This window comes from Syngnathus floridae, chromosome 5 (assembly GCF_059516105.1).
Source record: "Syngnathus floridae isolate MCC-2025c chromosome 5, RoL_Sflo_1.0, whole genome shotgun sequence".
Taxonomy (NCBI): Eukaryota; Metazoa; Chordata; class Actinopteri; order Syngnathiformes; family Syngnathidae; genus Syngnathus; species Syngnathus floridae.
Window position 1 is genome coordinate 14,236,522 of NC_142417.1, and position 26,344 is coordinate 14,262,865.

Genomic DNA, 26,344 nt, shown 5'->3' on the forward strand with positions numbered 1-26,344 from the left:
AAGATACAAGGGAGAAAGCAGGCTTCAATCCTGTTTTAATATCTTGTGCAGATATCTAAAAATCAGAATTTTTTTCTGTTAGCGTTAACATTGAAGTCTAATTATTGAACGCGAGTTTGACAGAAAATAAGCAAGAGAAAGAATTAAACTGCTCTAAATACCGCATGCCATGCTCACTGATGAGGAAGTCGAACGGGCACAAAAGAAACACCTTTGACATCCACTGCAGGTCACTTCACACACACGGAATGCTGTAGACCAACAAGAGCAAGATGAGGCAGCAATCTGAGCTTTTGAAGAAACACAAGGCAACATTGTTCTCAATGAAGCACTTCTATACGCAATGGGTGTACAGTATATCAAAGGAGATACAAACAAGAAAGAGGACGTCACGTTTGGTGTGGAAAACAAAGTTTTTCTTACATCCTGTTCAAATCCAACTGATATGCAAATTGCTTCAACTTGTCCCTCACTACCGTGAATTCAAGACAATAATATGGCGTGAGGCTCCCTGCAACTTCTATAGAAATTCTCATTTTACAAAAAAATAGACATGGCTTCACTGGCCGACTTTTCCCTTTATAAAAACTCACAACTCTATTTACATGGACGCCGGTGATCTGTCATAAGATAGATGCACGACGCGGTTTCCCTGCCACCGATTCTACTGTGGGATACGCTTCCCCCAAAAAAGCACATTTTGGCTTTGTGCTGTCAAATTGAAGGTGTGTGACTGTTACAGGCAAGATGGCCGTTTGTCAGTCAAGTGTGAGTCACTGGCCTGTTCAAAAGGAGCGCAGATGAACTCTCTCTCACACAGACGACTGGTCCCACACCTGCGAGACAAATGACAGGCAACGTTGATGAGAAATTACGGTAAGAGGAGCAATGTACATGTGACCCTGGCTTGGTTTTCCATGATGATGATCCAGTTATTATATTCAGCAGGATGGACTCTTAATTTTCCAAAAGGAGAAGACCAATTTTAATTGTAATCTATCAATTTATGTAAGATATTCAGTTGGCATGCTTTAATAGGTTGCTATTTGTGTTACTCGTAAAATGAGTGATACTGAGTGACATTTTACTCCAAAAACAAAACCTAAATGCACTATTATGTAACCTCTACAAATAAATTTCATTTTGCTTTCTCTAATGCACATATTCAACTGTTAAATGTCGCTGTATTTTTTGCAATACTTTCTGTTTTAGCTGATAAGATGAGAGATTTCTTATTAAGTTCTGAAACTTGGGAGTGACTGGGGAAGTGTTGAATTCCTAACATGGGTGAAAATGGAAAAAGGTCCCAGCTGATGTCAATGAATGTTTTCAATTGAGAGGCTACTTATATGCTTTACTGAGCATGTGTTTTAAGAGCAACTTTTTTTTTTTTATCATAGCTTCTGTTTTTTATATTTCATTTTGGCATTTGTTTTGTCAATACGGGTTTATTCCTTTTTAGAGTGGGTTTGTTTGTTTTGTTAGTTTTCTTCCCCAAAGGCGCGTCATGTAGTTATTGTGTATTAGTATTATGTAGTATTAGTTATTTGAATATGGAATATTCTCTATTGGTAGTTTTAGGAATGTAAATTATAGTTTCAATTATCATTCATTAAAAAAAACTCTTGTTTTTATTTCATGAACAAAAATGTTTTCAATTTAAATTTCATTTTTCATTAGTTGTCATTCACCTTGTGTGAAATTGTCTGCAATGCTGAAAATACAACTTCAATCGGAATGAAAATCAATTGCTCTTTCATGTGCTGGTTCAAATGACCCTCATCATGCAAGAAGAACATGTATGTTGGTCAGACAATATCAACGCTACCTTGTTAACAGGAGCCAGCTGTGTGCGCACAGAACCGGCAACGAGTCGGTTGTTGTCCCCGAATCGTCCGGGAGATCTCTCCCTGCGGCTGTCCAGCACCCTGCCGGGTGACTTCTCCCTGTCCAAGGGGCGCGCCGGAGACTTGTCTCGCCGGAACTCGGTGCGTCCTTCCCGATAGCGGTGAGGGGTGCTCGGCTCTCGATGCAAACCGTCATGGCTGCCGGGGCCCGAGGTCAAGCGCTTGGTGATGTGCTCCGAATAGGTGGGAGGGCCTCGCTTGCTGGGACTCCTGGAAAAGCAAAGCCAAGGCCAAGCAGGAGTCATCTTGTTGAATACAAAAGTCATTTAGTGGAGGGGGTTTATAATACGGTTGCTTAGTGACTGCAAAAAAAATAGCCAATGAAAGCGTGTGCCCAGATTTCTTTAGATTCACTTTTCTGCAATGCAGACCTGTGAATCTCCTCAGTCATGCAGGTCACTGAATTAATCGCAACTGGACTGTAGCAATTGATATCAGGTGATTCGTAATCTGCACAAAATTCAAAGCTACACTGAATGTTTTATGACTGTGTAGTCCATCTTATGATCAGCAGATGACAGCAGAGGTCTGTCAAAACCAAACGCGCGCCTACTTTCAACTTAAGCTTCTCCCTACACTATTTGAAGGCTCAAACTTGAAAGGGGATATATTACGTAATTTGCTCATATACACATGGTTGAATCTCTGACGAGCCTGCCCACCTTTCAAGTGTAAAATTGAAGAGCAAGTCGCTCTAGCACAGCGCTTACACCCGATTATTGCGTCGCTACAAGACATGCTAATTTATATAACACAGCAGGATTCAGAGCCACTTGTCGAGCAATATCCAGACTCCAATTGTGTTTAAATAAGTCACTAGTGGCTTTGCGCACGAGTATTGCGACATTAAGAGCTGCTTGGCTTCTGAGAAGCAACACATACACGATTGCTACGTATGTGAAGTGGGTGGCGTGGGAGCGTATTCATGTTTGGCGATGTCTCCTGCACCACCTGCAGCAATTGGCAATTCAAGTCAGCTTCGCGGTGCCGACTCCATGTGGGAAATTCCAATCTATGCTGTCTTCAGAGAGGGGAGTGAGTTCACGTGTGCGTTAGAGTCAGTTTTCTTAATTCAGGGCTCCACGTGCAGCCACTCCAAGACCTGCTCCTAGTTGTCATGGTAACGGAATCCATACGGCCATTGGCACAGAAGTACAAGGTGGATGGGGGTGGAGGGCCGGCTCACTTGCATAAGACAGGCCGTCCTGCTTCAACGGTTTAAGTTCAGCTAGACAAAAAGATAGTTTGTAAAATATGGGATCATTCTTGGGGTGTTTTGGCAAAGCTGTGTCTCACACACACACATGTGAGTACATGCTGACTTGCCAGGGCAAAATGTCACAAGACAAGTGAGGAGGGGCTGACCCTCTGCTGGAGCCGGTCCTCTGCAGCTCTCCCGATTCTCGGATCAGGCTCCCTTTACAGCAGATGACCCGCAGCTTGTTCTGGTAAGATGAAGCCAGATAAATGGCCCCGGAGGAGATGGCTGGGCCCAGATAGCGAGGGCTGGGAATATCCAGGTGGGCCAGCACCGAAGGACTGAAAACACAACAGTGTGAGAAATGAAGGTCTGACATGAACTTTCAAGTCAACACCGGTGAGGCTCACCCCAAAGCGGCGTGACCCTGAACCTCGATCACGTCCAGTGAGTTGAAGTAGGTGACAAAAAGGTAGGGCTCTCTGTACGCTGTGCCACAAAACACACACAATTGGAGGCATTGCGAAAGATAATAATAATAATGCTTCAGAAAGCATATTCACCAAAGGACAAAGGCAGGCGACTCCACTTGATGTCCTCGGTGCGGCTTCTTCGTCCATACGTGTCCACAAACACACCAAACTCTGCAAGACAAAGACAGGCCAGAATGCCAACTCAAAAGTTTAGTGGAGGGTCACGTCCAATCCCAGCTACGATTTCATGATGGCATTGGCAGTGGTTGAAGTGTGTCGTGACCACTTATTAAATTTACTTTGTGGAGTATTTCTAGTTGTTCCTTTTATGTAGTTTGTGCAAGGTGTCAGTTATTAATTGGTAGGGCTCACTGTCCCACAAAAAAGAAAACCAGATTTAATGTATGTTTGTGTTCCCATTGGAGCTCAAGGCTTTCGCTACCTACCGTGAAAACACAGCAGGTACTCCTCCTTCTGCATACTGCTGGCCACCTGCATGATGGCAATGGGGAAGCTGTGGGATGAGGCGGCAAACACGGCGGAGGCCAACGACATGTCGTTCTTGTCCAGGAACTCTGCGCCAGACCAAACACAGGACATGGCCTACAAAAGATGTCTACTTCTCTCAATATTACATATTGTTTTCAAGATTCATGAATATTGAATCACTCAAATAGAATTGAGCTTAGTCTTGTGATTTAATTCATAGACCGCACTGTAAGTGATACAACAAAACAAACGTAATAAAAGGCCTACATAGTATTTCAAATCATTAAACAAGGGCAGCAAGGCAGTTGCCATTCAAATCTCGTTTAAGGCGCTTCTTGTGTGGTGTAGCTTGGATATGTTGGTTTCCTTGGCGACGGCAGAGTGGCCAAAAAACGGGCCTGTTTTAACTCGTATTTTGACAATAAAGGCCATTAGCCAATAAACGTTGTTTTCTCCGTCATCTACTGTGCTCCCAAAGGAAAAGGACTGGTAGCCCAACTGCTTGAGCAGGAAGCCCACATTTCAAGAAAGAGAATGCAATTTAAGTGGTTTTGTTTTTCTTGAATTCTTTGTTCAATTGCCTCAATCATCTATAACAGCATAATGTCATAAAAAAAATACATCTTGGCATTTAACTATAGATGTATAGTATTTACATGAAGCTGTGGTTGATATCATACGTTTATGTTGGGAAAATGAACCATTAAAACTTCATGATGAATATGAAATCAGAGCTGTTGGAAACCATTTTTTCCCTGTTGTAAAATGCACCATATAAATAAAGTTGCATTGTATTGGAATGGATTTGATTAAAAAAAAAAAAAGAAAAACATCAGTGATGGGGCAATGTACTTTTCTAAGAATGTTGTAAAAGTGATCATTTGAAAATCTTCATTCAGAGATTTAAGATTCATGAGATTATTGTGAGAAATAACGTGATCAGGGTTTCCAAATAAATGCATATACTTAATTTTTAATAGTAATACATTAAGGTAAATTAAGGAAATTTATTTTAGAAGTTCATATCCAACTGGCAGCCTTTTGCATTATTTAGTAGCGAAGCAGTAACTCTGTTTCAAAAAGTGAGCCCAGTTTGGAGTGTTTAAAATGAGGTTAATAAATTACAATTGAAATGCAAGCAACCTAAGAAAGAATTCCTGATGAGCACACCTTCAAGTACAAACTGCTTCATCTCAATCTCGTAGAACTTGTTGGTGCCAAGAATGATGCTGTAGCTTGTCAGGTGAATGCAGCTGCAAGGCTCCAGAGTTTCAATTTCCTGTGGATTGAAGATATTTTGGGGGGAGGTTAAATGACATCATTTTACAGTTGCATAATGAGAACAATATCAGAGATCTCCAGAATATAGTACTACTAGTCAGTTCTCTGTGAAATCATAGAGTGAGTGCTGAGGCAGGTTAGGTAACTTCAGCCATCAGATCTGACTAGGGGAGGGAGGGCTGCGCTGCTGTGGGAATGGTCAGAGTCAACCGACTTCATGGCAGATCAAATTGGCTCTTTTTGTTCCTTTTAAATGTGCCATGCTAGATGCACACTTGGATCTCAACATGCTTTGTGAAGTAAGTGCTTGGAGGACTGAAGGGTCACACATCACCTTGCGAATGCAGTATTTGCTGAGATTATCATTATAACGTAGGATGGTGATCTTGTTTGGCATTGCAGCACAAATGCAGGAGCCATTGTCTATCTGTGAAGACAACACAAACACAAGCATGTCTTCAACTTGTCCAGTCACTTTTCTCCAACTTATCCAAAAGAAGACTTACTCTGCCGGCAGCAAACAGATGGCATCCTTTCACCGTCTCAAAAATGTATGGAGTCAATTCGGACTGGCTGGGCAGGTGACATTGGGTCAAAGACTGCTTCACTCGCTTGATCTCCACCAAGCACAAGGCCCTCTCGTCCCCTGCAGCACACATCTCGGTGTCACGCGGCAACTGATGCTAAACGCATCTGCTTCTCACTAGTCCATACAGGTGTTAGCAGAGGAGCAGTTCTCACCAACAATCATCAGCAGTTTCTCCATCTCCTTGATGATGTGGATCTGAAAGACGGATCCAAGGCCAGGAATGTGAGTCAAGGAGTTCTTGATGACATTGAGGGCATACAGACCTTCCTCAGAGCCCACCAGGACTACCTGCAAGCGCAATCAAGAGCATGCCATCACCATGCGGGGTTTTAATACACAACATGTGACCATATAATGGAAATGTGAGACAATTATTGGACCTGATCAGTAAGTGGAAGTGTGCAGTTGATATCAAGCCTGTCGTCTCCTTCCAGCTTCAAGAGAGAGTTTCCTAGGAGCTTCTAAAATCAAGAAGACATTCACAGTCAACAAGGTCACTCGTCTAATATGAGGTCAGGGAGGCGCAAAGGAAAGAGGGCGATGCCTGCAGTGTCTCTTCCATAGATTTTAAAGTTCGCACTGTACATATGTCGGCTGGATACAAGATTTGAGAGTTCCTGCTTTCAAAACTGCTTTGAAAAAATAGAAAAACGCTCAGTTTTTCATTTTCTCCTCTCATCGTTCAAGGGTCAAGAATATCGCGGGAGCTGCATTTGATAGTCAACCAGCATTGAAACTAAATCACATCAATCAAAGAGAGAGGAACAGAATGAGGTTGTCATTGTTGACAGTGTTGATAGCAGTTGAACTCTTTTTAGCCTATTTCTTTGGCGTTGTGGCAAGTTGTCATTGATGCTTATGGAAATATAACAAAAAGCAACAAAAGTAGTTAACAAGAAAAAACCAACACAAGGATCGGAACTACATTTACTGAACAACATCTATTCTTCTTAGTTTTAATATAATGCATTGTTGCCTCCAATTAAAATGTGATCCAACTGTGTACAGGCTACATCTCACTCACACACACGCACGCACACACACACACACACGCACACACACGCACACACACACACACACACACACACACACACACACACACACACACACACACACACACACACACACACACACACACACACACACACATATCACTGTGACAAAAATGTGATCAAAAACATGCAACGGGAGAGTGTAGGGAGTGAAATTCTGGTAACTTCTCAACTCAAGGGCACCTTTTTATTTAGATGAAATCAAAACTTTTGCCATTGGTTTTCACAAGAAATTATAGTGCTGCAGTAAGCGTGAGGGGGGTGGGGGGTGAGCAGGCTGGTAAATCATTGTGGGCTCAGAAAGGAAAGGGAAGGAAGTGGAAAGTCAGGAAGTCTTATGTCTGTACTTTTTTACCTGGACCAAAGGTGATAGAAGCATTTGTCTTTTGGACACAGCAGCCTATGTTTGCAAAGATACTCAATGAAATGGGCAAAATCCAGCAAATCAACAAAATATGCCCATATGGCAGACATATATGTAATGAGAATGATGGAAACAGAACAAACCAGGTTGTAAAAGACCAAGAAAGAAAGAATGAGGGAGAGACGTAAGCACAGAAGATGACAATTAATAATATAGAAAAGTGAAACAAGAGATTATCAAAAAAGACAAAATGTTAAAAAGGAGAGAGTCAATTTACTCTGGTGAATGAGCCCCACAGTACCAATCACGTCCAGAAAAAAGAGCGGATGGGTACAAGTCAGCAGAGTGCAGAGATACTCACTGCGTCCGCCTCAGCCTTCTCCCGAGAGACTCGCGCCCCAGCGACGACAGATTCCATGACTGCCACCCAGCGCTGCTTGTCTGGGAAACTGGGAGCCATGAAGTAAATGGACTGTCCAGGCCAGCAAGGGGCGTGGCAACGCGACTCCAGCTTCAGGACGTATGGAACATCTGATATAGAAGGAGGACAATCACAATGGCTTTAATAACTATGAAATAGTAACTACAAATAACATTTAGGAAATATTAAGGAAACAAAATAACAACAGTGGTTCTAAAATGTTTGAGCTTGAAAAATCGGTTGAATATAGCCACTGAAAAAATATTAACATAAAATATTTTTGCGACATTCACTGGATTAAAGTCCTTGGGAACTGTTGGCGCGTCCATCAGTAATTTTCACCAGTCCGTTTATAGTCTGGCATTTTTTTAAAAACTTTTTCAACGTTTAGCAAAATGGACATCCGACAGTGACAGCCATTTCCTTTCGTCTGGCGGAATGTCCACCTCTGCCCGCTAGTGGAAATGATAATTGCAACGTGACAACTTACCCATGTGACAAGCTCTGGTCTCCCTTAAATATTGTTGCTGTTACGCATGCAAATAGTTAAATTATACCTGATTTGGCTGTGTTGGGTAGCTCAGTGGCCCCTACTGCTCCATGAACTTCAACCTCTCCATCAGACATGCACAAGTCAAACTCCTCCAATGGCTTGATTGAATCTGAGTCAAAACACAAGTTACCAGACTCAAGCTCAATAAACAAAAGACATACACTCTCAAAAGTAAGCGAACACTCAAGCAACCTTCTCTGGGTTCAATCTCGTAGATGGACACTTTAGTTCCATCAAGGACCACGTATTTCCGCTCCCAGCCCTGGCCTCGCTTTCCATTTCTGCAAAGCCAGTAGCACAAAGTGAGAGTGAGTGAGTGAGTGAGTGAGTGAGTGAGTGAGTGAGTGAGTGAGTGAGTGAGTGAGTGAGTGAGTGAGTGAGTGAGTGAGTGAGTGAGTGAGTGAGTGAGTGAGTGAGTGAGTGAGTGAGTGAGTGAGTGAGTGAGTGAGTGAGTGAGTGAGTGAGTGAGTGAGTGAGTGAGTGAGTGAGTGAGTGAGTGAGTGAGTGAGTGAGTGACACTACAGCTAACCTAGGCTGCTTCATCCATCCCTCTAGGTGCATGTGTCCACTGGCGTCTTTGAGCTGCTGGCCTTTCTCCCGACAAAAGCCCTCGGACAGATGCAGAGAGCAGTCGCTCGACATGCCGCACGTCGCTGGGAGGCACGGGGAGCATTTTGGATGGCAAAGGGCGTGACATTCTGAAAGAGGGAAAATATCACAAAAATAGCAATGGCCTATAAAGTTGTGGCTCCTCAACATAGACCAGCATTGTGTAATAGTGATATAAACTTGCCACATTGTCTTTTATAATCTTGTTTTGGGGTCAATATCTATTAAAGACACTCAGGAACAATTATAAGGTTCATTATATACTATGTCATAAAATAAATGCCATGATGGCTTAAGATGGCATATTTTTTCCCCCCTGTGATCAGAGAAAGGAAATTAACTAGCGAACATCTTACTAACTGCACGTTCAATTGACCATTTATGAATAATAAGTTAGTAGTTTACACTATATGGACAAAGGTATGAGACCAGTTACAGATACTAGTTTAAAATGATTATTTTCTAGTTTGATTTCAAATCAGAAGACTTGAGCACTGTACTGCGCATAATGATGGATTTTAGACTATATTTCTTTTTTCCATCTGAGAAGATAAACAAACGAGTGAACAATGCTGAATGCTAAAATTCTGAATATGCTGTATTGGCTCTGTCTCTTTTGGACCCAGTGCCAGGTTATCTATTTCACCCAATTTGGGTTACTTTTAATCCAGCAGTTTTAAGGGTGCAGCGTTACACCCCCCCCATGTTAGAGGTAGACCCATTGATTTGTTTTGTACTGATTGTTTGTATAGATGCAAATAGACAAGAGAGTGATCCTGACAAACAAATACTGCTCGTGTGATGGAAGTGGCACTCACCCAGACAGGTGGCGGCTTGTCGACCAAAGTGAACCGTATCCAGGCAAACGGTACACTTGGCGGCACGCATGTTGAGTCCCACTGTGAAGCGGTGAGCGGTGTGGTGGTGCACCCTCTCCCTCTCTCTTTCCCTCTGACTATCTTTCATTCGCCGGCTATATTCTGAATACAATAAGGGCAGGGTCACAGTTTGCTCCGTTATTATTTCTTGTTCTGTCAAACCCTCGATGTATCATGCCGTACCATCTATGAAGTCACTTCAACAAAAAAGTGGTTGCAAAGGATGTTGAGGACATGAGTGGCATAAAACTGCAACTTAGGTCATCCCTGTGATTGTGGCTATTGGCTGATGAATTTTAAAGGCATTATGCAGTCAATGTTATGATTTTAAAGACGCCACAAAGTTTGCATACCTTGGTGAGCATATGACAAGAATTTGTCACAATGATACAACGAAAAAAAAAAACAGTTTCACTGCAGCTTTAATTTTGAATTTTGCTTTACCCGAAAGGCTTTGCTCTTCATTTCTGAAGCTTGTGTCTGTGTCCATTTGCAATATTAAGCTATTAAGCCAGTCGCATCTTAAATGATGCAACTTTGACTTAATGATGCCCAATGATGTGACTGAATAATACCTTTAGATTGGGATTCATTACGTGACACAAAGTGTGGTTGCAGTGTTTATCAACCTGGTGAGTAAGTGTACGATGTGAAGCGCAAATGGGATTGTGGTGAGTTGATAAACACTGTGGAGTTCCGCAAATGAGGCTGGCTAAGCTTCAGCAACCAAGATAACCATGCTTCAGATTTCCAAAGTTGTGCACTGCAAAACCAAAGATGTTCTTTTGACTTGCTGAGATGTGGTCACTTTGTAGACATGCACAAGTTTGAAAAAAAACCTGGCCTTCTGAGGAATGGGTGAGGCAAAAGGAGACGAGGGATAAAAGACTGCGGGAACCGTGAGTTTGGGAAACTTACTTTCAAAAGTGACCCTCCTTCTTTCTGAAAGGTGTGTGTGAAAGAGAAAGGATGGTAAGAGAGCATCCTTTTGTGTGTAGGAAAGGGCCGGTATATTTTCAATATAGCGTTGTAATCCATTAGTGGCTTCTTGAACAAAGATATCGTCACTTCCTCACTCACCCTCAGGTGTTGCAACCTCCTTCCTGCGCCCCGAGTTGGACGGTACCAGGCTGGCTGGAACTTGTTGGTGATCGGGAGACTTCACCATGGCAGACATCATCATCTGTTGTCGTGCTGCGGCTGGGTTTGTGGAACTGCTGTGATCTTTGTATTGGAGTGCTGAGATGGAAATCACATTGCTTTTATCATCCTGGAGCAGAAAACTACAGTGTTTGCTTTTTTTTTTTTCATGCTGACTTGCCTCTCTGCTCTTATCATGAAAATAAGAATTGCATTCTCAGTTGCTACGGCAACAGTACGGCGCAGAAAGAAATGACCTAATTGTCTAATGGACTTTTTGTGCTTTTCCAAAACAAGAGCCGATGAACTGTTCTTACCTTCTTCTCTTAGAGATCGCAGTTCTGCTCTCATTTTCTGAAGCGCATCTTCAAGCTCAGAGCAGCGAGTTCGCTCTTTGTCCAGCGCTAACTTCATGTCGCTGTACTGCAGGGGAACTGGCTGGATGGAGGACACTGGGGAGACCTGGCCTTGACTTTGTCCCTGGGCCTGGGTCTGCGCCTGGGCCTGAGCAGCCATGGCAGCCAAAATATCTTCACGCCGACGCCCAAAGAGTCCCTGGAAGGATAAACACAGCGAAAGGACGTGTAGAATGAGACCAGAGAGCAGAGGCAACGGTTGTATCCAAGCCTTTGATTAAAAGTTATTATGAACGTGCAGAGAGGTTAGTGGGAGTTTTAATGGCAATTTATGCAATGGATGACTCATTTTTCATTGCCCCCAGATTTCACCTTTATAATAACGTAATTACCAGTTCTCAAAAAAAAAAAAAATTATGCATGCACAATCAGATAAGTGGAGAGCACAGAAAAAGAATCTACTCAATCAATCTGTTGATTCAAATTCAATTAATAATTTAAGAATACATTTGTTCTTTTACCTTCTTTTTTTTTTTTTTTATCCGGCCTGTGAAAGTTTGACACGATGGTTACTTATGTGCGGAAACATTCAGAGGCATGCAAGTTTGGCAACCCTGAACATAAAATGAACACACTGTGTTTCGAACAGGATAAAATGTACTTTTACATCAAGTACATCATTTAAGTAAAGAAACAATGTCACCTGACCTTTTTCTTCTTCGAACCACCATGAGCTTGGGCTTGGAGGAAGTCGATGAGCTTTGTCTGCTGGGTGATAGTCCCCTCCATTTTCACCTTCTCATGGGAGTACACAGCCTGCAGGTGGAGCTAAGTGAACATCACTACTGCCATGAATTTCTCCTCAAATACTTGGCGTCATTCAGAGAAATAAAAGCAAAATGTGGGCCAAGATCAACAATGAGTGTGACACAGAACATGCTTTTGACGTTCAAGGACAAGGACACCATAGAAAGCAGGTAACAATGCTTCAATGACCTGTGCAGTAGTCACAGCACATAACACTAGAGAAAAGAAAAACACTGAAGTGAAAAGATTGTACGGCAACCAACGTTTGCTTATTCCGTACTGTCTGGAGGGCCTTTTTGAATTCCAATAGGAGTGCTACACGCGTAACTAAATAATTTGTGAGCCATTATAAAATTGAACACAGAAATATTCTTCTTTCAGTCTAATTCACTAGTGGTGATCACTACCTTACCCGAGGATGATTTTGTGAAGATATACACATTAACAAAGGATACAATTTATTGACCCAAAAAAGTTTGCTCAAACCATTAAGCAAGTCATTTTCAACTGTTTAAACTGATCAGTGGTAAGTTAAAATAACACCCACACGTGTGGACTGACCAATAGTAATCATTTTTTGAAAAAATATCCAATTCACCAAAATATTACTTTTGACATGACACCAGCAACATACAGTTTGCAAGAGTGTGTCCAGTACAGATTATGTAGCAGCACCTGGATGTTCTCCAGTTGATATTCCAAGTCAGTTCTCTCAGTTTTCAGAAGGTCAGTCTGATCGAGGGCATCTTGCAGGCCCTGGGTCAGACGGAAGATATGCGCCTTCTGAGCATCCATCTGCTGCTGAAGCTTCTCTTGCTACAAAAGAAAAAACAGACGGCACATTATCTGAATCCAATACTTTAACCATGAGGACTTTAGAGGTTCCAAAGGTGTTAATTTTGTCAATTTGAATAAGGCAAAATCATCAGAATGCAGTGAGAATATGTTATGGTAATAACGTAAATATGTCATCAAAGAGCTGTGATCACAACGTGTGAAAATACTGAATGGACCTCATCCAACAGCCGCTGTTTCAGATCTCTCTCACTCTCCAGCTTTTGCTGCAAGCTACGCGCATTCATCTCCAGCATGGCGTGCTTCTTCTCCAAATCATTCAACTGAAGGACAGAAAACAAGATGTGTTCATTGCAACATACGCGAACCGCCGAGGGCGTTAAACACTTGAGCTTCAGTGCAGAAACACTCACAGTGTCTGCAAGGCTCTCAGCTTTGAGTTTCTGGTCTTTGAGAATCTGCTGTAGCGCCAACATCTCAGCTTTGTGCTCCTTCACAGCCTGTTCCACAGCCTGACGAGACTCTGAGCTGCGCTGTTCAGCACGGAGTCTGGGCACAACAGCCTTGCCTTCATTTGCCCACATTTATATATATGCAGCTTTTTATTTAGACTTAAAAAACCAAGAGATAATCCCTTGAGCAAATAAACCATAGGTATCCAGTGAATGTACGTAGGTGGAGGCAAGCAGCAACAGTAAGAGCAAGCGCGACCTACCAAGATGGAGGTCACTTATTATTCTTTCAAAATATATAACAGGTATTGTGATCAGATTAGATCATGGCCTATTGAAGTTGGTGTCATGATTTGTGTTTATGTGGTTTTGATTGGATTTAGTTTTATTACATTTTCATATTTTTCATATCTTATCTGCCCTGTTAGGGCTGTTCTCATTCCTCGTGTAAACAAATTAGCTCCCTCATACCACTCCAGGTATTCCTCGTTTGCTCCTCCGATTGCTTATATTTATGCTGCATTCATGGTCCGAATTGTAAAATTAGGGAATAAAAGAACCCTGAGTTCATTGACGAACTACAATGTGACATCACTCAAAAACGGCAACCACATGGAGACCAATGCGGGAATCTCAAAACTTCATTTACAAGACTATAAAGATTCATTTGGCTTGATTTATTATTACACCAATTCAGTTATTCAAAATAACTTTATGTAACACAGCATGATTTGCATTGACTGTGCCGCTGCATGAAGACGATATTATGGTGAAATGGATGAAATGCTTTGAAGGAAAGACATTCCTTTATTTATATAAAAAAAAATTGAAGGTTTTCTGGAGGTCAAATGTGTCATCATAATAAATGAGATAAGCAATCTATCAGAATCAGCCATGTTTGTTGTTTACATTCGCCTTGAGCACTTGGAGATGAGAGGTGGGAAAATCCATGTTGGATCCATCCAACTTCCCACATTCCGTGAATGCAGCATTGGTACCCTGCTTCCTTTCAGTCTTTGTCAGATCATAGTTTCTGTTGGTCAGTTGAGTGTGATTGTTCTTTCTTTAGTTCCTTTGAATCAAGCTTCGTGGAATTTGCATTATTTCCTTTTGGATATTTTTGTTACTGAATCCATTTCTAAATAATGGATGCACTGCCTCAATATATAATGATGATTACTGTCAAAAAAATTTTAACTAACCTGTTCTGTTTCTCAGTGTCCAGCATTCTTTGGACCTCCCTTGTCCTCCTCTCAGCCTGGTTCTTCTCATCTTCAAGTGTTGCCCTCCAGGCATCCCACTGTCTTTCCTTCTCCAGAAGTTCATCATTTAACGTCTCAAGTTCCAGGACTTGCTCCTCCAACATGGTGCATGTGGTCTTCAGTGTTTCGAGGTTCTAAACAAAAGTGAGAGATTAAGGTCAACATAGGCACTTTGATTATTACACTTTGATAAAGCTGACTTTTGAGAGAACTGTAAAATTCAAACAGGTAAGTTGTACCCCAAAAATAAAAACCTGAACTTTATTTTTTACCCCCCTTCACCCAACCTTTTTTAATCTTCAGGATTTTTCATGTTGGATGAAAAGATGGTGTAACATTTACATATTTGATCGCTAATGACTGCCTACTGGTTGAACTACAAATTGGAATGTCCGGTGAGGGAGGGGCAGCAGTTTGAGAAGATGGCACAGTTAAGGTAACTTTTGGCCCCATCATGTCATGACTTCATCAATCATTGCGTGTGCTTTTGAGTTATGGTCATCTGTTTTGGTCGGTCTCAATTAATTAATAAGGTGCCAAAGAAGTCCAGCGATGCTATTTTCAGTGGGCCTTAAGACCTTTAGGGTGGAAACAGCTGCCATCACTGGGGCAGTAAAAAAACAAAATGCTGACACAGATGAGTGGAGCACATCCAGCATATCTCAAACAAAGTCACTCTCTAAAAGCATAAAAAGCATCAAATTGAATTATAAACCCTTGTAAATGTCGGTTTTGTAAGATTAAGGGCAACATTTGCTACAGAGCAAATTTATGAAAACAAACTAGGCAGAGACAAGGAAAGATGAAGAAACCAAGTCTAGCTGTGCCATGCCGACGCCGTGATAACATCAAAATTGTATGCGCAGAGGCATCAACATGATGATTTTTCGAGATTATTCAACAGAAGGTATTTTTCCATTCCATTATTCCGTTAAAAAATAAAACACGGGGCCTAAAATAAATTCTTAACAAACACAAAAAGCTCAAGGCCATTAACATAATGAAACAACCCCAAACTGCAGTCATAAAGATGTTCTGAAATAGCATCAATACCTGTGTGGTGTCTTAAATTACACATATTGACACGGGGCATTTTGCTTTTTGCATCATAAGGCCCACACAAAGAGCTGTTCTTAAATGTCGTGATATAAATATAGCCCATGCTGGTCTTGCAGCATCACCGCAGCTCTCTGTAGTCCAACGCTTCCGCAGCTGACACGACCTGGGAGTGATGGGGATGACACATTCCTCCCTCCCACACAGCACCCCATCCCTCGTCTATTCCCTTCCATTGCCGGTTACACAACCGGCAGGACCGAGAGCGCTACTGGACGCCCACACACATCCTCCCACAGGAGCCGAGCACACATCGCACAGCCTCCTCGCTCTCTTGCTGCTTAGCTCCAACCAGAATATTGCACATTACAATGCAGAATTATTCAGTGAGTTTCTGGTGCCTGTTTTACACTTTGCACTGTCAGAGCTGGGAGAGGTGTCTTGGTCTCTTGTCACAGGTTGAGCAGATATCACATAATGCATGCTTGCGAAAACCCAACGTCTGACTGGCTTTGAGTGGGAGGTGGAAAGAGAAAGCAGACTGAACTGAAAAATTATTGCTGGGTGATATAAATACATACACACATTTTTTGGGGCAGTTCAGCACAGAATAGTCCAAACCTGCAGACTAAATAATTGCTTGACTGACTCCGACAGTTGTCGCTTTACAGCAAGCTGCGAGATTGTCCATGCAATTATTGTATTGTGATACATTAGAGAATGTGGGTGGGATGCTTGGAGAAAATGGCAAGAAACTTCACTAAAAGTGCTTTCAAATAAATCACAGGAGCAGCAGTCAGCAAAGTAGCAGTAGCACATCAGTAAGAGTACATCAGCAAAAAAAAGAAAATGCGTCTTCAGATTATATCTTTTATTTGCAACAGTGAACTACTGTTTGTAAAACGTGTTATTTTTTTAGCTTTAAGATGCCCTTTAAAAGAAACATATTTGCCTTGCACCCCACTAAGATGAATGAATGAATGAACGAAGGAATGAAGGAACGAACGAACGAACAAACGAACGAACGAATGAATGAATGAATGAATGAATGAATGAATGAATGGATGGATGAATGAATGAATGAATGAATGAATGAATGAATAGCTACCAATAGAAAACAGCCAGCGTCTTCCTTACCTGTTTTTGGTTGTTGAGGTGCATCTCACGGTCAGCCACCTCGCGACGCAGCTGGTCCACATCCTGGCTGAGCTGCAGTCGATCCTCTCGCTCGTCAGATGCTTCATCCAGCTGCTTAGACAGGTAAAAGTTCTGGCGGTTCAGCTCAGCATTCTCCTGGGTCAGTGAGGTCAACTGTTCCTCCAGGTCAGTGATCACCTGAAGGGAGTTATAAAGTTAAAGTTAAAGTCCCAATGATTGTCACACACACAACTGGGTGCGGTGAAATTTGGCTCTGCATTTAACCCATTCCCGTAGGGAGCAGTGGGCAGCAGCGGTGCCGCGCCCGGGAATCATTTGGTGATCTAACCCCCCAATTCCAACCCTTAATGCTGAGTGCCAAGCAGGGAGGCAATGGGTCCCATTTTTATAGTCTTTGAGTATGACCCGGCCGGGGTTTGAACCCACAACCTTCCAGTCTCAGGGCGGACACTCTACTACTAGGCCACTGAGCTGACACTCAGATTACCAGTAACACAAAAATGTACCATTTGTGCCCAGTATCCAGGGTTTGAGAATCATAATAGCCTAATAGCATAATCATTTCATCATGTCTTTCTACTCCAATCATCCATGCTCACTATGCTTCCTCTTGATATGGTTCGAGTCTGATGAGGGGGCATGCTAACAACCCTCAACTCTCAGGGGACCACAAACCATGCATATCTTCAAACGGGCAGGAGAAGGGCATAAGAAACACTTTTATGTGCATAAATGAATTGACTGTTGTGTTTTGACTCAGAACATCTTTCCCCCTGAGGCAGGAGACTGACACCAGCATCTGAATACTTGAGTCTTGGTGTAGAAGTGAATTGGATGCTTTGTTGATCTGCAGAATCTTTCATTTAAATTCCTTCCCCTGGCATGCATCCTCACCAGCGCCGATTACATACGACTGACTCACAATTGTGGAAAGGTATGGGAGCACAGACAACAAAAAATAAAAAAAACTTTGAACAAAAAATCCCTCTGATGCCATGGAAGCACTCTATGGACCATTGCTTGGGCTAAAAGATGTGACTACAAATAGTATGTAATGAAAAGCCTCCGAGATGCTGAACTCTATTTGGGGTTAGTCCAAGGCACTTTAAGTGGCCGGCGAGCTGATTCCCATTTATCACGGCCCTGAATGTGATTGATTACCATAATTTCCAGACTATAAGACGCTACTTATTGCACAATCTTTGAATCCTGTGGCTTATCTATGGATTATTTTTAACTATTTGTTTTGATACACAGGTAATAGAAATGTGGACATTCATTTAAAACACCTGCGGTTTATTGTCCGGTGTGGCTTTTACATGAACAAAAGAGGATTTCCCCCCCAATTTTAGCTGGTGCGGTTTATATTCAGGTGCGTCTTATAGTCCAGAAATTACGCAAATTCTGAACACAGCCACTAACAATTGTACAACCACATCGTATCAGTTATTCATTTCTCTCTCTTTTTTCCCCAATTGTATTATATACGGGTTATAGATCACAGGAAAGGTGTGAAAAGCTCCAAAAGGCATTAGAATAAGGCCATATTTTTATATCCACCAGGTACGGACAGCTCCAGGATTTTCTCTCTACCAGGGCTAAAGAGTGGCTTGACCAATACAATGGGGAGGGGGGTAGAAAATAATTCTATATATTTTAAAATATCAAATTAAATGCTAGCGAGGCTTAGCTGGTCTGGACAGATTTCTGTTGGGGCTATAGCCTTTCCTCAGTGTAGTACCATTCCAGATATTCACTGTGTAGTATTTTATGCACATTAAAATGCAAAACAAAAACCTTGATTAGTAGATTCATGCAAACACTGAAATATTTTGGGATGCTTACCGCACAGCTGTCCCTCAAAGCATCATACTTTCGTTGTATCTCATCTCTGTGAGCCTGACAGATTTGACAAAAGAGACAGTCACATTTCAGCACCTGCCTCACATGGCATTGAAGAAAACTTTAGCTTTAGTTTCCTCACTCTGAGCACAGTGATCTCTTCCTCAGCCTCAGCAGTGGTCTCCTCCAGCTCAGTCTTGGCATGCTGCAGTTGACTCTCCAAAGCGCGGCGAGCTGCCTGGAGGTTGGTGATCTGGGCTTCGCGTTCCTGCAATGACAATGTCACCTCTGTCACCTGACGCTTGATCTCCAGCTTCTGTTCCTCATGCTCAAGTCCAATCTATGAAGGTAGAGAGAGGGAAAATCCACATTTAGGAAAGAGCATGGTTTCCGGAACATGTTTGGAAATGTTATTCACTGCATTAACTTTAATAGTTACTGTGCATTTACAATTATTCCAAGACATTAAACATCAGTAATGTGGTTGTAGAAACAGAACTATTTTTTTGGCAACCTGCCAAGTGCCCAGTGTCTGTATGTACTCCTAGAACTGCTGGGTCAAAAGTCACCCAAATTTGTCCAAAAGGGACAGAGCTAATGCTGGGTTATTTAAACACAGCGCATTGAGTATTTTTCTAGCACTGTTAGGTAAATATTTTGACACAACAAGCCATCTATCTATCATCCATCTGTTTGTCTGTCTATCCATCGATCCATCCATCCATCCATCCATCCCAAAATCTATTTTTCGTTCATTTATTCTCTGACCTGTGGCAAATCTTTAACAGTTGCTAATATTTAAGTTTATCGACTGAAAAATATACACCAGCAAGCTGATGATAGAATAATTCAATACATACCTCTCGGAGCCTGGTTTCCAGCTCTAAGACCCGACTCTTGTGCGTATGCTCTTGGTGGCTTGTTTTCTCAAGATGCTCCTCAAGTTTGGCATTCTGGGCTTCCAACTTGCCAGCCTGAGACTCCAAGTAGAACTTCTGCTGGCGAAGCTCTGAGATCATCTCTTCCTGGGCTTTCCTGCCATTACAACATATCCAAAGGTATATAAAGCTCAGTAAAAGATGGAGCTTCTGAAAGATTTGATTTCATACACAAACAATCTAGAAATAAAATGCTCAAGAAAGAGGGCCTATGGTACAGAGCACAGTTGAGGGATATAGACAGCATTAGCTACTCACATGTTTTTCTGGGTGTAGATGCTGCTGTTGGCAGCTAGTTTGTTGGCCTCAGACAGCTCAGCAATTCTCTGCTCCAGACTGTTCATCTTTGAATCCATTGCATTTATGGTCTAGATGAAAAATATTTACCAATAGAACTTAAAATAATAACGGTGAGGCAAATATTTATAAACATGGACCTAAGGACTGGACTGTTTTGCACCTTTACAATGAACAAACCCAGATAATCTGAATAAAAAATCCAGGCCAGTGTGATAAATATGAAAATATGGCCAAAATAATGTCACTTCCTAGCTAGTCAACTCTTACCGCCTTCTGTTCACTGATGATGCTGCATTTCTCCCGCACCTCCTCCTCATATTTGCTCTGACTGGACTCTAACATTTCTTTATCAGCCATGTCTGCTTTCATCTGTGATTCCAGTACCTGCCATGCAACCCACAAAACCAGAATGTCACTTCACTGGACAGAGGATGGTGAGAAGTCGCACACCCACAGCTCAACTGACGAAAGCAAGACTTGACTAGGCATGTTTTCTATGGTTGTGTTTCATTGCACAGTGGGTTTGACCTTAATCTTGTCTTCATAGAGCTTCTCCTTCTGTTTGAGATGGGTTTCCAACCGCTGTGCTGCGGCTTGGGAATCTCGCAGACTTTCCTCAAGTTCCTATCCAAAAGTAATGGATTAGATAGTCAGTGCACATAACTGCAAAACACAGATAAAGGCTAACTCGGAGTCATTCTGACAAAATGAATATCTTATACCTCCATCCATCCATTTTCTACAACTATTTTAAATTTTTAGGACCATGTCTGGGCCCTCTTTTGAAACCCCAATTCAGAATGTGCTAACCGTCAATCTGTTGAGCTGTTGAGGCACATTCGTCCTTCTACGGTGTGACAGTTACAACAAAAAAGCTTTAAGGACATACTGTATGTCAAATTTTTTGATCTGAAATGATTTCTTGGAGATGTAATGGAAATGTGCACCTTCTCTCTGCAAAAAGACAAAAATAAATCTCACACCTCCTATGATTATTTTAGAGATAAAAGATGGGTTACCAGAATTTTATCTGCCATCTGCTGAATTTGCTGGCCCTTGCTCTGGATGTCATCCTTCATTTTGGTCTCGCGGCGCTCAACAATCTCAAGTCTTTTCACTTGGTTCTCAAGTGTCTTTCTACCATCCTGTATACACCCACACAAATGCAAACATCATTTCACATATTGGCACAGAGGTTGGAGCAGTTTTTGCAGTTTGGGTGCATCCTTATTTGTACAAAATCACTATATCAGCCTGTTTTAAATGAACAGTTCAAACTAAATTATTGGAGATTAATTGTTTGATATTTAACATATGTAAGTTACTGTATTTCATGTGCTGTTAATGGGACAAGAAGCCAACAAGACACACCTCTGAAAGGGGCTGGAACAGTGAGGCCACATTTTTTCTTTTACAGGAGATTATTATCGAAATATTTGGGTTTGACATGCATAGCTGAACATGAGATAAGATCTGCTAAAAAAAATCTTGTAAGGTTTACATGCTGAAATCACAATTTCTTTTATGATTTTTATTGTACTGTGTTTTTCAGTTTTGGGGTCGTTGGTCTCATCTTTATCAAGTAAAATTATCCAATTTAAAACTACACCACTTTCTCTTATATTAATATAATATTCATATATATTGTTTGTTTGTTTGTTTGTTTGTTTGTTTGTTTGTTTGTTTGTTTGTTTGTTTGTTTGTTTGTGTACCTCAGTCTCACGGAGACGTCTTCGGAGACTGTCATTGGACTCCTCCTTATTCTGTAGCCTCTCTAGCTCTCGTTCCATACGTTCTTTGGCCATTTTCATGCTATGGAGATGGTCTGCAGCTTCTGAACTGGATTTTAATGCCTAGGAATTAATGCTCAATTTCAATTAATTTTGTTTCCTTATGGTGAATAGAGTACTTTGAGCACAAAAAAATCATTGCACATTTCACATGATAACTAGAAAAAATACCAAGAAATTTTTGAATGGGCCAGCTAACTTTCACAAGTCCGAAACCCACATTTATGAAGAATGTATTGTGAGTTGGGCTTTAGAATTTGGTGTCAACAAAAAGTAAAATCTTACAATGGTCCAATTTTGAACACCAGTTGTGAAAATGCCACCGTTGCCATACTAACATTACAACAACAAAAATAACAGTACCTGATAGCAACCTGAGCATATAAGCACTCACACTGGATCCACAAGTTCATTCTACCCTGTGGTCAGGTGCTATTTTAAGAGAATAGCCGAAATGCGAACATGCTATGTGTTTGGTATGCTAACATATAGCAAGGTGTCACTCAGAGTACAGGAAGCAGCACGAGGGTAAAGATAAGATAACACTAAATGTGGTTTATGATGGTTGGCTATTTCTCTGAGGTATCTAGGGACAGAAGGTCGTGTTCTCCTGTTCACTTGGAAGTCCTTTTTAGAGACACCTTGACTGTAACTTTCCTTTTACACATTCCCCCACACAAAAGTCTACAAAAGATGGGAACTAACAGAAATATTTCTCAAGGTACGGCCATATTTTAGGCTTGCTCCAGTCAGAGTGCAGCGCTTTCATAAAGATGCATAAATTACAGCTTCAAGTTGATGGCAGAATCTGCACCTCTCCCTCTTATGCATGTGGAAAAATATCTCCCAGAAGCCTGGGCATTTTCTGTGCATTTTACAGCGAACACTGCCCTCAAACAAACTGCTCAAACCATTTGAGACACTGATTCCTTGTGACACTTGTGAGCACACAGAGAATATACAGGTTGCTCATTTTCTATATTGGTTCATAACTGATTGAATTAGAGCTGGTATAACACAGCATAAGATATTGATTCTGGTTGAGAAATGAGCAACGGGAGAGCTTTCTGATTGCAAAAATGTTCCAAATCTGACATAAAGGACACATTTTAAGGGAAAACCTGAGAAAGAATGGAGTCAGTTACAACAAACAAAGCATTTATAAAGTCATCAAGAAGACCGTAGGGATGTTTTCTTTCTTTTGTTTACGGTGCATGAATTCTTAATTTCCAAATAAAACATTTCTACCTTGGCAAGCTTCTCTTGAAGATCATGGAGCTTTGCCTGCTGCTCCAAATTAGTCTAAAAACAAAATCACAGTTAGTAATAAGCAGATTTTCTGACTTTCTTCCAAAACTAGTCTTGTGATGTATATAGACTTGTGAAAGCACCTTTTCCAACTTGGTGATTAGCTCATCTGCCTCTGCTTTTCCTTGCTCTTTGGCCTGTTGAAAAAAAAAAAAAACATGTATAAGAGTCAGTGAGCTTCTTGTAAAAAAACAAAAAAAGACTACCATTTGAAAAAAATAAGGCAAGTCATAGCAACATTTTTCTCAACCCAACTCTTCGGACATGAAAGGTCCAAACTGAGAATGAAACACCTTCTGCAATCGATGCTGATAGTCTCCTGCCTTTCTCTTCAATTCCTCACTGTTCTGTCGAGAATCCTTCAACTCTGCCTCGTACAGGTCGCTACGACGACGAGCAGCGGACAGGTCCTCCTCCAGTTGTCGGATGGAAACTCGCATCTCCTCCAACTGGGCATGATATTCCTGGATCAGAACCAAATAAGTGTCAAAAAATAGCAAGTGTTTAAAGATGTCCAGAAAAATTAGACATGTCCAAATATAAGATAATTATACTTAGTAGCCCGTCCACTATTTTATAATGGTCCGGTCTGGTTACTTGTAAAATGTCACAAAATTCACAGTTGTACTTATGTAACATGAAATAGAATTGGAAAATGGATTACTGGGAGTCCCAGTGTTGTTTGACCTGAATCCAGCTGGAAATAAAAGTTCTTGTTAGATACTTCTGCATCATTTATGTTAGCAGATACATACATAAGTGATGCTGCACACTACGTTCTTACTGAACAGGCAGTGGGGAAGTAATCATTCAGCCATTTTGCAGTCAGTAGAAACCCTTCAATTCAAGGCTGTTTATGTCAAACATTTTGATAGAAAGTAATGTTGGGGGTAAATAGGAAGCGCCAAAGTCACTTAACTCACATGTCTGTTCAAAAGTGATTGGTCACAGCCTTGATCTAATTACAAGTGGCACATTCTCCTTATCAGGTTACATGGCACATTGTTACATTCATCCCACTAATAAAAAGTAGCATCTCCTGACTCAGAGGCTCAACACAGAATAGAGCGAATGAAGCTGGCAACCGCAGATGATAAAATTGCTAATAAAGTTGAGGAGAAAACCAAATATTATTGCTAGTTTCAATGATATTGTTGATCCTTTATGATTTTACAGCCAGCTCATATTTGGGGATACTTTTTGTTGTCTTTCTGTCTACACACTTTTTTCTGTTAATGCATCTTAAGTAACGGTATTTGACAAACTACACTTAAGCGTACAATTACAATAAAAACAAATCTATTCAAGGCAGCTCGGTGGCGCACTGGGTAGCACGTCCGCCTCACAGTTATGAGGGTGCGGGTTCGATTCCACCTCCGGCCCTCCCTGCGTAGAGTTTGCATGTTCTCCCCAGGCCCGCGTGGTTTTTCTCCGGGCACTCCGGTTTCCTCCCACATCCCAAAAACATGCTTGGTAGGCCGATTGAAGACTCCAAATTGTCCCTGGGTGTGAGTGCGAGTACAAATGGTTGTTTGTCTCTGTGTGCCCTGCGATTGGCTGGCAACCGGTGCGGGGTGTCCCCTGCCTACTGCCCGATGACGGCTGGGATAGGCTCCAGCGCACCCGCGACCCCCGTGGGGACTGAGCAGTTCAGAAAATGAATGGATGAATGGACAAATCTATTCACACATGATGGACCTGCTAAACTTAGAATAAAACGATGTCTGTCTTTCATGTTACAGATATTAGTGGCTTCAGTGAACACTGCATTTTTTTTTCTTTTTGCAATAAATCTATCCTCACTATTTGTTGATGCAATCCTGCATGGATTTTGCATGAAAATGCCAAACACTGCTGTCAAATGACATGCGTGGGAGACAGCTGCTTTTCAAGTTGAGACGCTGAATTTAGCAGGTGTGAATTGCAGTCTAAGAGTCCCTAATGGGTACACGATGCAAAGTAGCACTTGAGTGAACAGAAAGATTGAGTCATATATTTGAATACAAATTATTGTTTGTTTAAAGAGGGTTGGTTCTAACATCCCATTTTATTCAGTCACAGTTTTGCTGATGATATGACACCACCATGTGGAGTACTTTTTAGATTACTTGCAGCTTAGGAGTCTGTAACTTTTGCTCACATCTTCTCTTCTTCTCTTGAACTGGCAAAGATATTATTTCTTTAATGACATTTAAGACATTTAAGTTTAGTTTAAGCGGTTCTGAAAATGAATGGATGGATAATATGTTGTATGTGCCCCCATTAGTATAAACACGGCATTCTGATTAATATATGCTTGTGGAATTTCCATCTCAGGGGCGGCCATCTTGCGACTTACTGTCGACTGAAAATGACATCGCAGTTGCCAGGTCTCAGGTCACAACCAATCACGGCTCAGCCGCAGAGAAATGATGGGCCGTGATTGGTTGTGACCTGACAACTGCGATGTCATTTTTAGTCGACAGCAAGAGGCAAAATGGCGGCTCCTTGAGATGGATAAAAACTGGTGGAGTTTGCCTCTTTAATTCATGTTCCACAGACAAAACATTAATCAGAGCACTCTGTTCCGACTAGTTGGGCATATTATTACAAAGAAAATTTGGGGGTTAACTTCCAATTTAATTTTGACATTAGTATGAGAAGTGATACTTGACTTTCAACAGTGTTGGTTAGACACGATATTCAGTATATTAGCATCTATTGATCATCAACAAATTCTAAAAATTAGTCATTTGTAAGCATGACACTACTCCAGGTAAATGTGTCAACAGTAGTATAAAAAAATGCAAATGTTGCTAATACTGACAAAGCTTCACTTGACTGTGGTGCAGTGGTATATGCCCAGCACAACAGATTAAATGTGAGACACACTTTATCAGTCATATCTGAATATCTTGGCTGATTTAAGGATGAAGAAGTGGTTGAAAATTATGTTTCTGAAAAAGTATGAACTAAAACCCAGCATCTCATCACGACCGGCCTGCCCACTGCATCAGAGCTCTCTTCACTCGTCGGTATAGGGCTCTCATCACCATGGCAACCGCTGCACAATGTATTCGGTGCAGTGCTGTCGAGCTGGATGAAAAAAGGCTGCTATTTCTAAAACTGTTGACCCTTAAAAAAGTAGGGATTTTATTATACCCTTATATCGTCAGTGTGCCAACTAAATTTCTGCTCTCATCCGTAGATACATAAACCTGTCAACGTACATGACACATACTGAAGACATTTAATTTTGATAATTAAAAGCCTCATAAATATTACACGTAATGTGTATCACACAGTAATGTCCTAATGATTTGCACACTGAGTGGCCCAAGCATAAA

At 41.4% G+C, this 26,344-nt stretch overlaps 1 protein-coding gene across 6 annotated transcripts in view; it reads right to left on the reverse strand.

Moving 5' to 3' along the window:
• Positions 1-18: 18 nt before the first annotated feature.
• The window catches only part of citb (citron rho-interacting serine/threonine kinase b), a 37,631-nt gene continuing 11,305 nt past the window's right edge, over positions 19-26,344 (reverse strand). For 2 of the 6 annotated variants that reach the window (XM_088377168.1, XM_088377167.1), the window contains 37 exons: positions 23,312-23,482; positions 23,102-23,155; positions 22,959-23,012; positions 21,633-21,773; positions 20,940-21,065; positions 20,449-20,544; positions 20,188-20,304; positions 19,879-19,988; positions 19,543-19,717; positions 18,825-19,022; positions 18,686-18,739; positions 16,820-17,017; positions 14,567-14,760; positions 13,326-13,461; positions 13,131-13,235; positions 12,793-12,933; positions 12,019-12,138; positions 11,272-11,509; positions 10,895-11,053; positions 10,733-10,756; positions 9,755-9,916; positions 8,857-9,025; positions 8,520-8,608; positions 8,332-8,436; positions 7,715-7,884; positions 7,345-7,389; positions 6,318-6,398; positions 6,090-6,225; positions 5,855-5,994; positions 5,683-5,775; positions 5,238-5,346; positions 4,025-4,153; positions 3,669-3,749; positions 3,516-3,594; positions 3,273-3,446; positions 1,829-2,117; positions 19-836 (listed from right to left, as the gene is read on the reverse strand). In XM_088377168.1, the coding sequence (XP_088233294.1) occupies positions 813-836; positions 1,829-2,117; positions 3,273-3,446; positions 3,516-3,594; positions 3,669-3,749; positions 4,025-4,153; positions 5,238-5,346; positions 5,683-5,775; positions 5,855-5,994; positions 6,090-6,225; positions 6,318-6,398; positions 7,345-7,389; positions 7,715-7,884; positions 8,332-8,436; positions 8,520-8,608; positions 8,857-9,025; positions 9,755-9,916; positions 10,733-10,756; positions 10,895-11,053; positions 11,272-11,509; positions 12,019-12,138; positions 12,793-12,933; positions 13,131-13,235; positions 13,326-13,461; positions 14,567-14,760; positions 16,820-17,017; positions 18,686-18,739; positions 18,825-19,022; positions 19,543-19,717; positions 19,879-19,988; positions 20,188-20,304; positions 20,449-20,544; positions 20,940-21,065; positions 21,633-21,773; positions 22,959-23,012; positions 23,102-23,155; positions 23,312-23,482 (4,686 nt within the window). In that variant the 3' untranslated portion in view covers positions 19-812. The remainder of the gene's footprint in view (positions 837-1,828; positions 2,118-3,272; positions 3,447-3,515; positions 3,595-3,668; positions 3,750-4,024; positions 4,154-5,237; positions 5,347-5,682; positions 5,776-5,854; positions 5,995-6,089; positions 6,226-6,317; positions 6,399-7,344; positions 7,390-7,714; positions 7,885-8,331; positions 8,437-8,519; positions 8,609-8,856; positions 9,026-9,754; positions 9,917-10,732; positions 10,757-10,894; positions 11,054-11,271; positions 11,510-12,018; positions 12,139-12,792; positions 12,934-13,130; positions 13,236-13,325; positions 13,462-14,566; positions 14,761-16,819; positions 17,018-18,685; positions 18,740-18,824; positions 19,023-19,542; positions 19,718-19,878; positions 19,989-20,187; positions 20,305-20,448; positions 20,545-20,939; positions 21,066-21,632; positions 21,774-22,958; positions 23,013-23,101; positions 23,156-23,311; positions 23,483-26,344) is intronic. The other 4 variants (XM_088377169.1, XM_088377170.1, XM_088377171.1 and 1 more) reach the window with 4 other exon arrangements.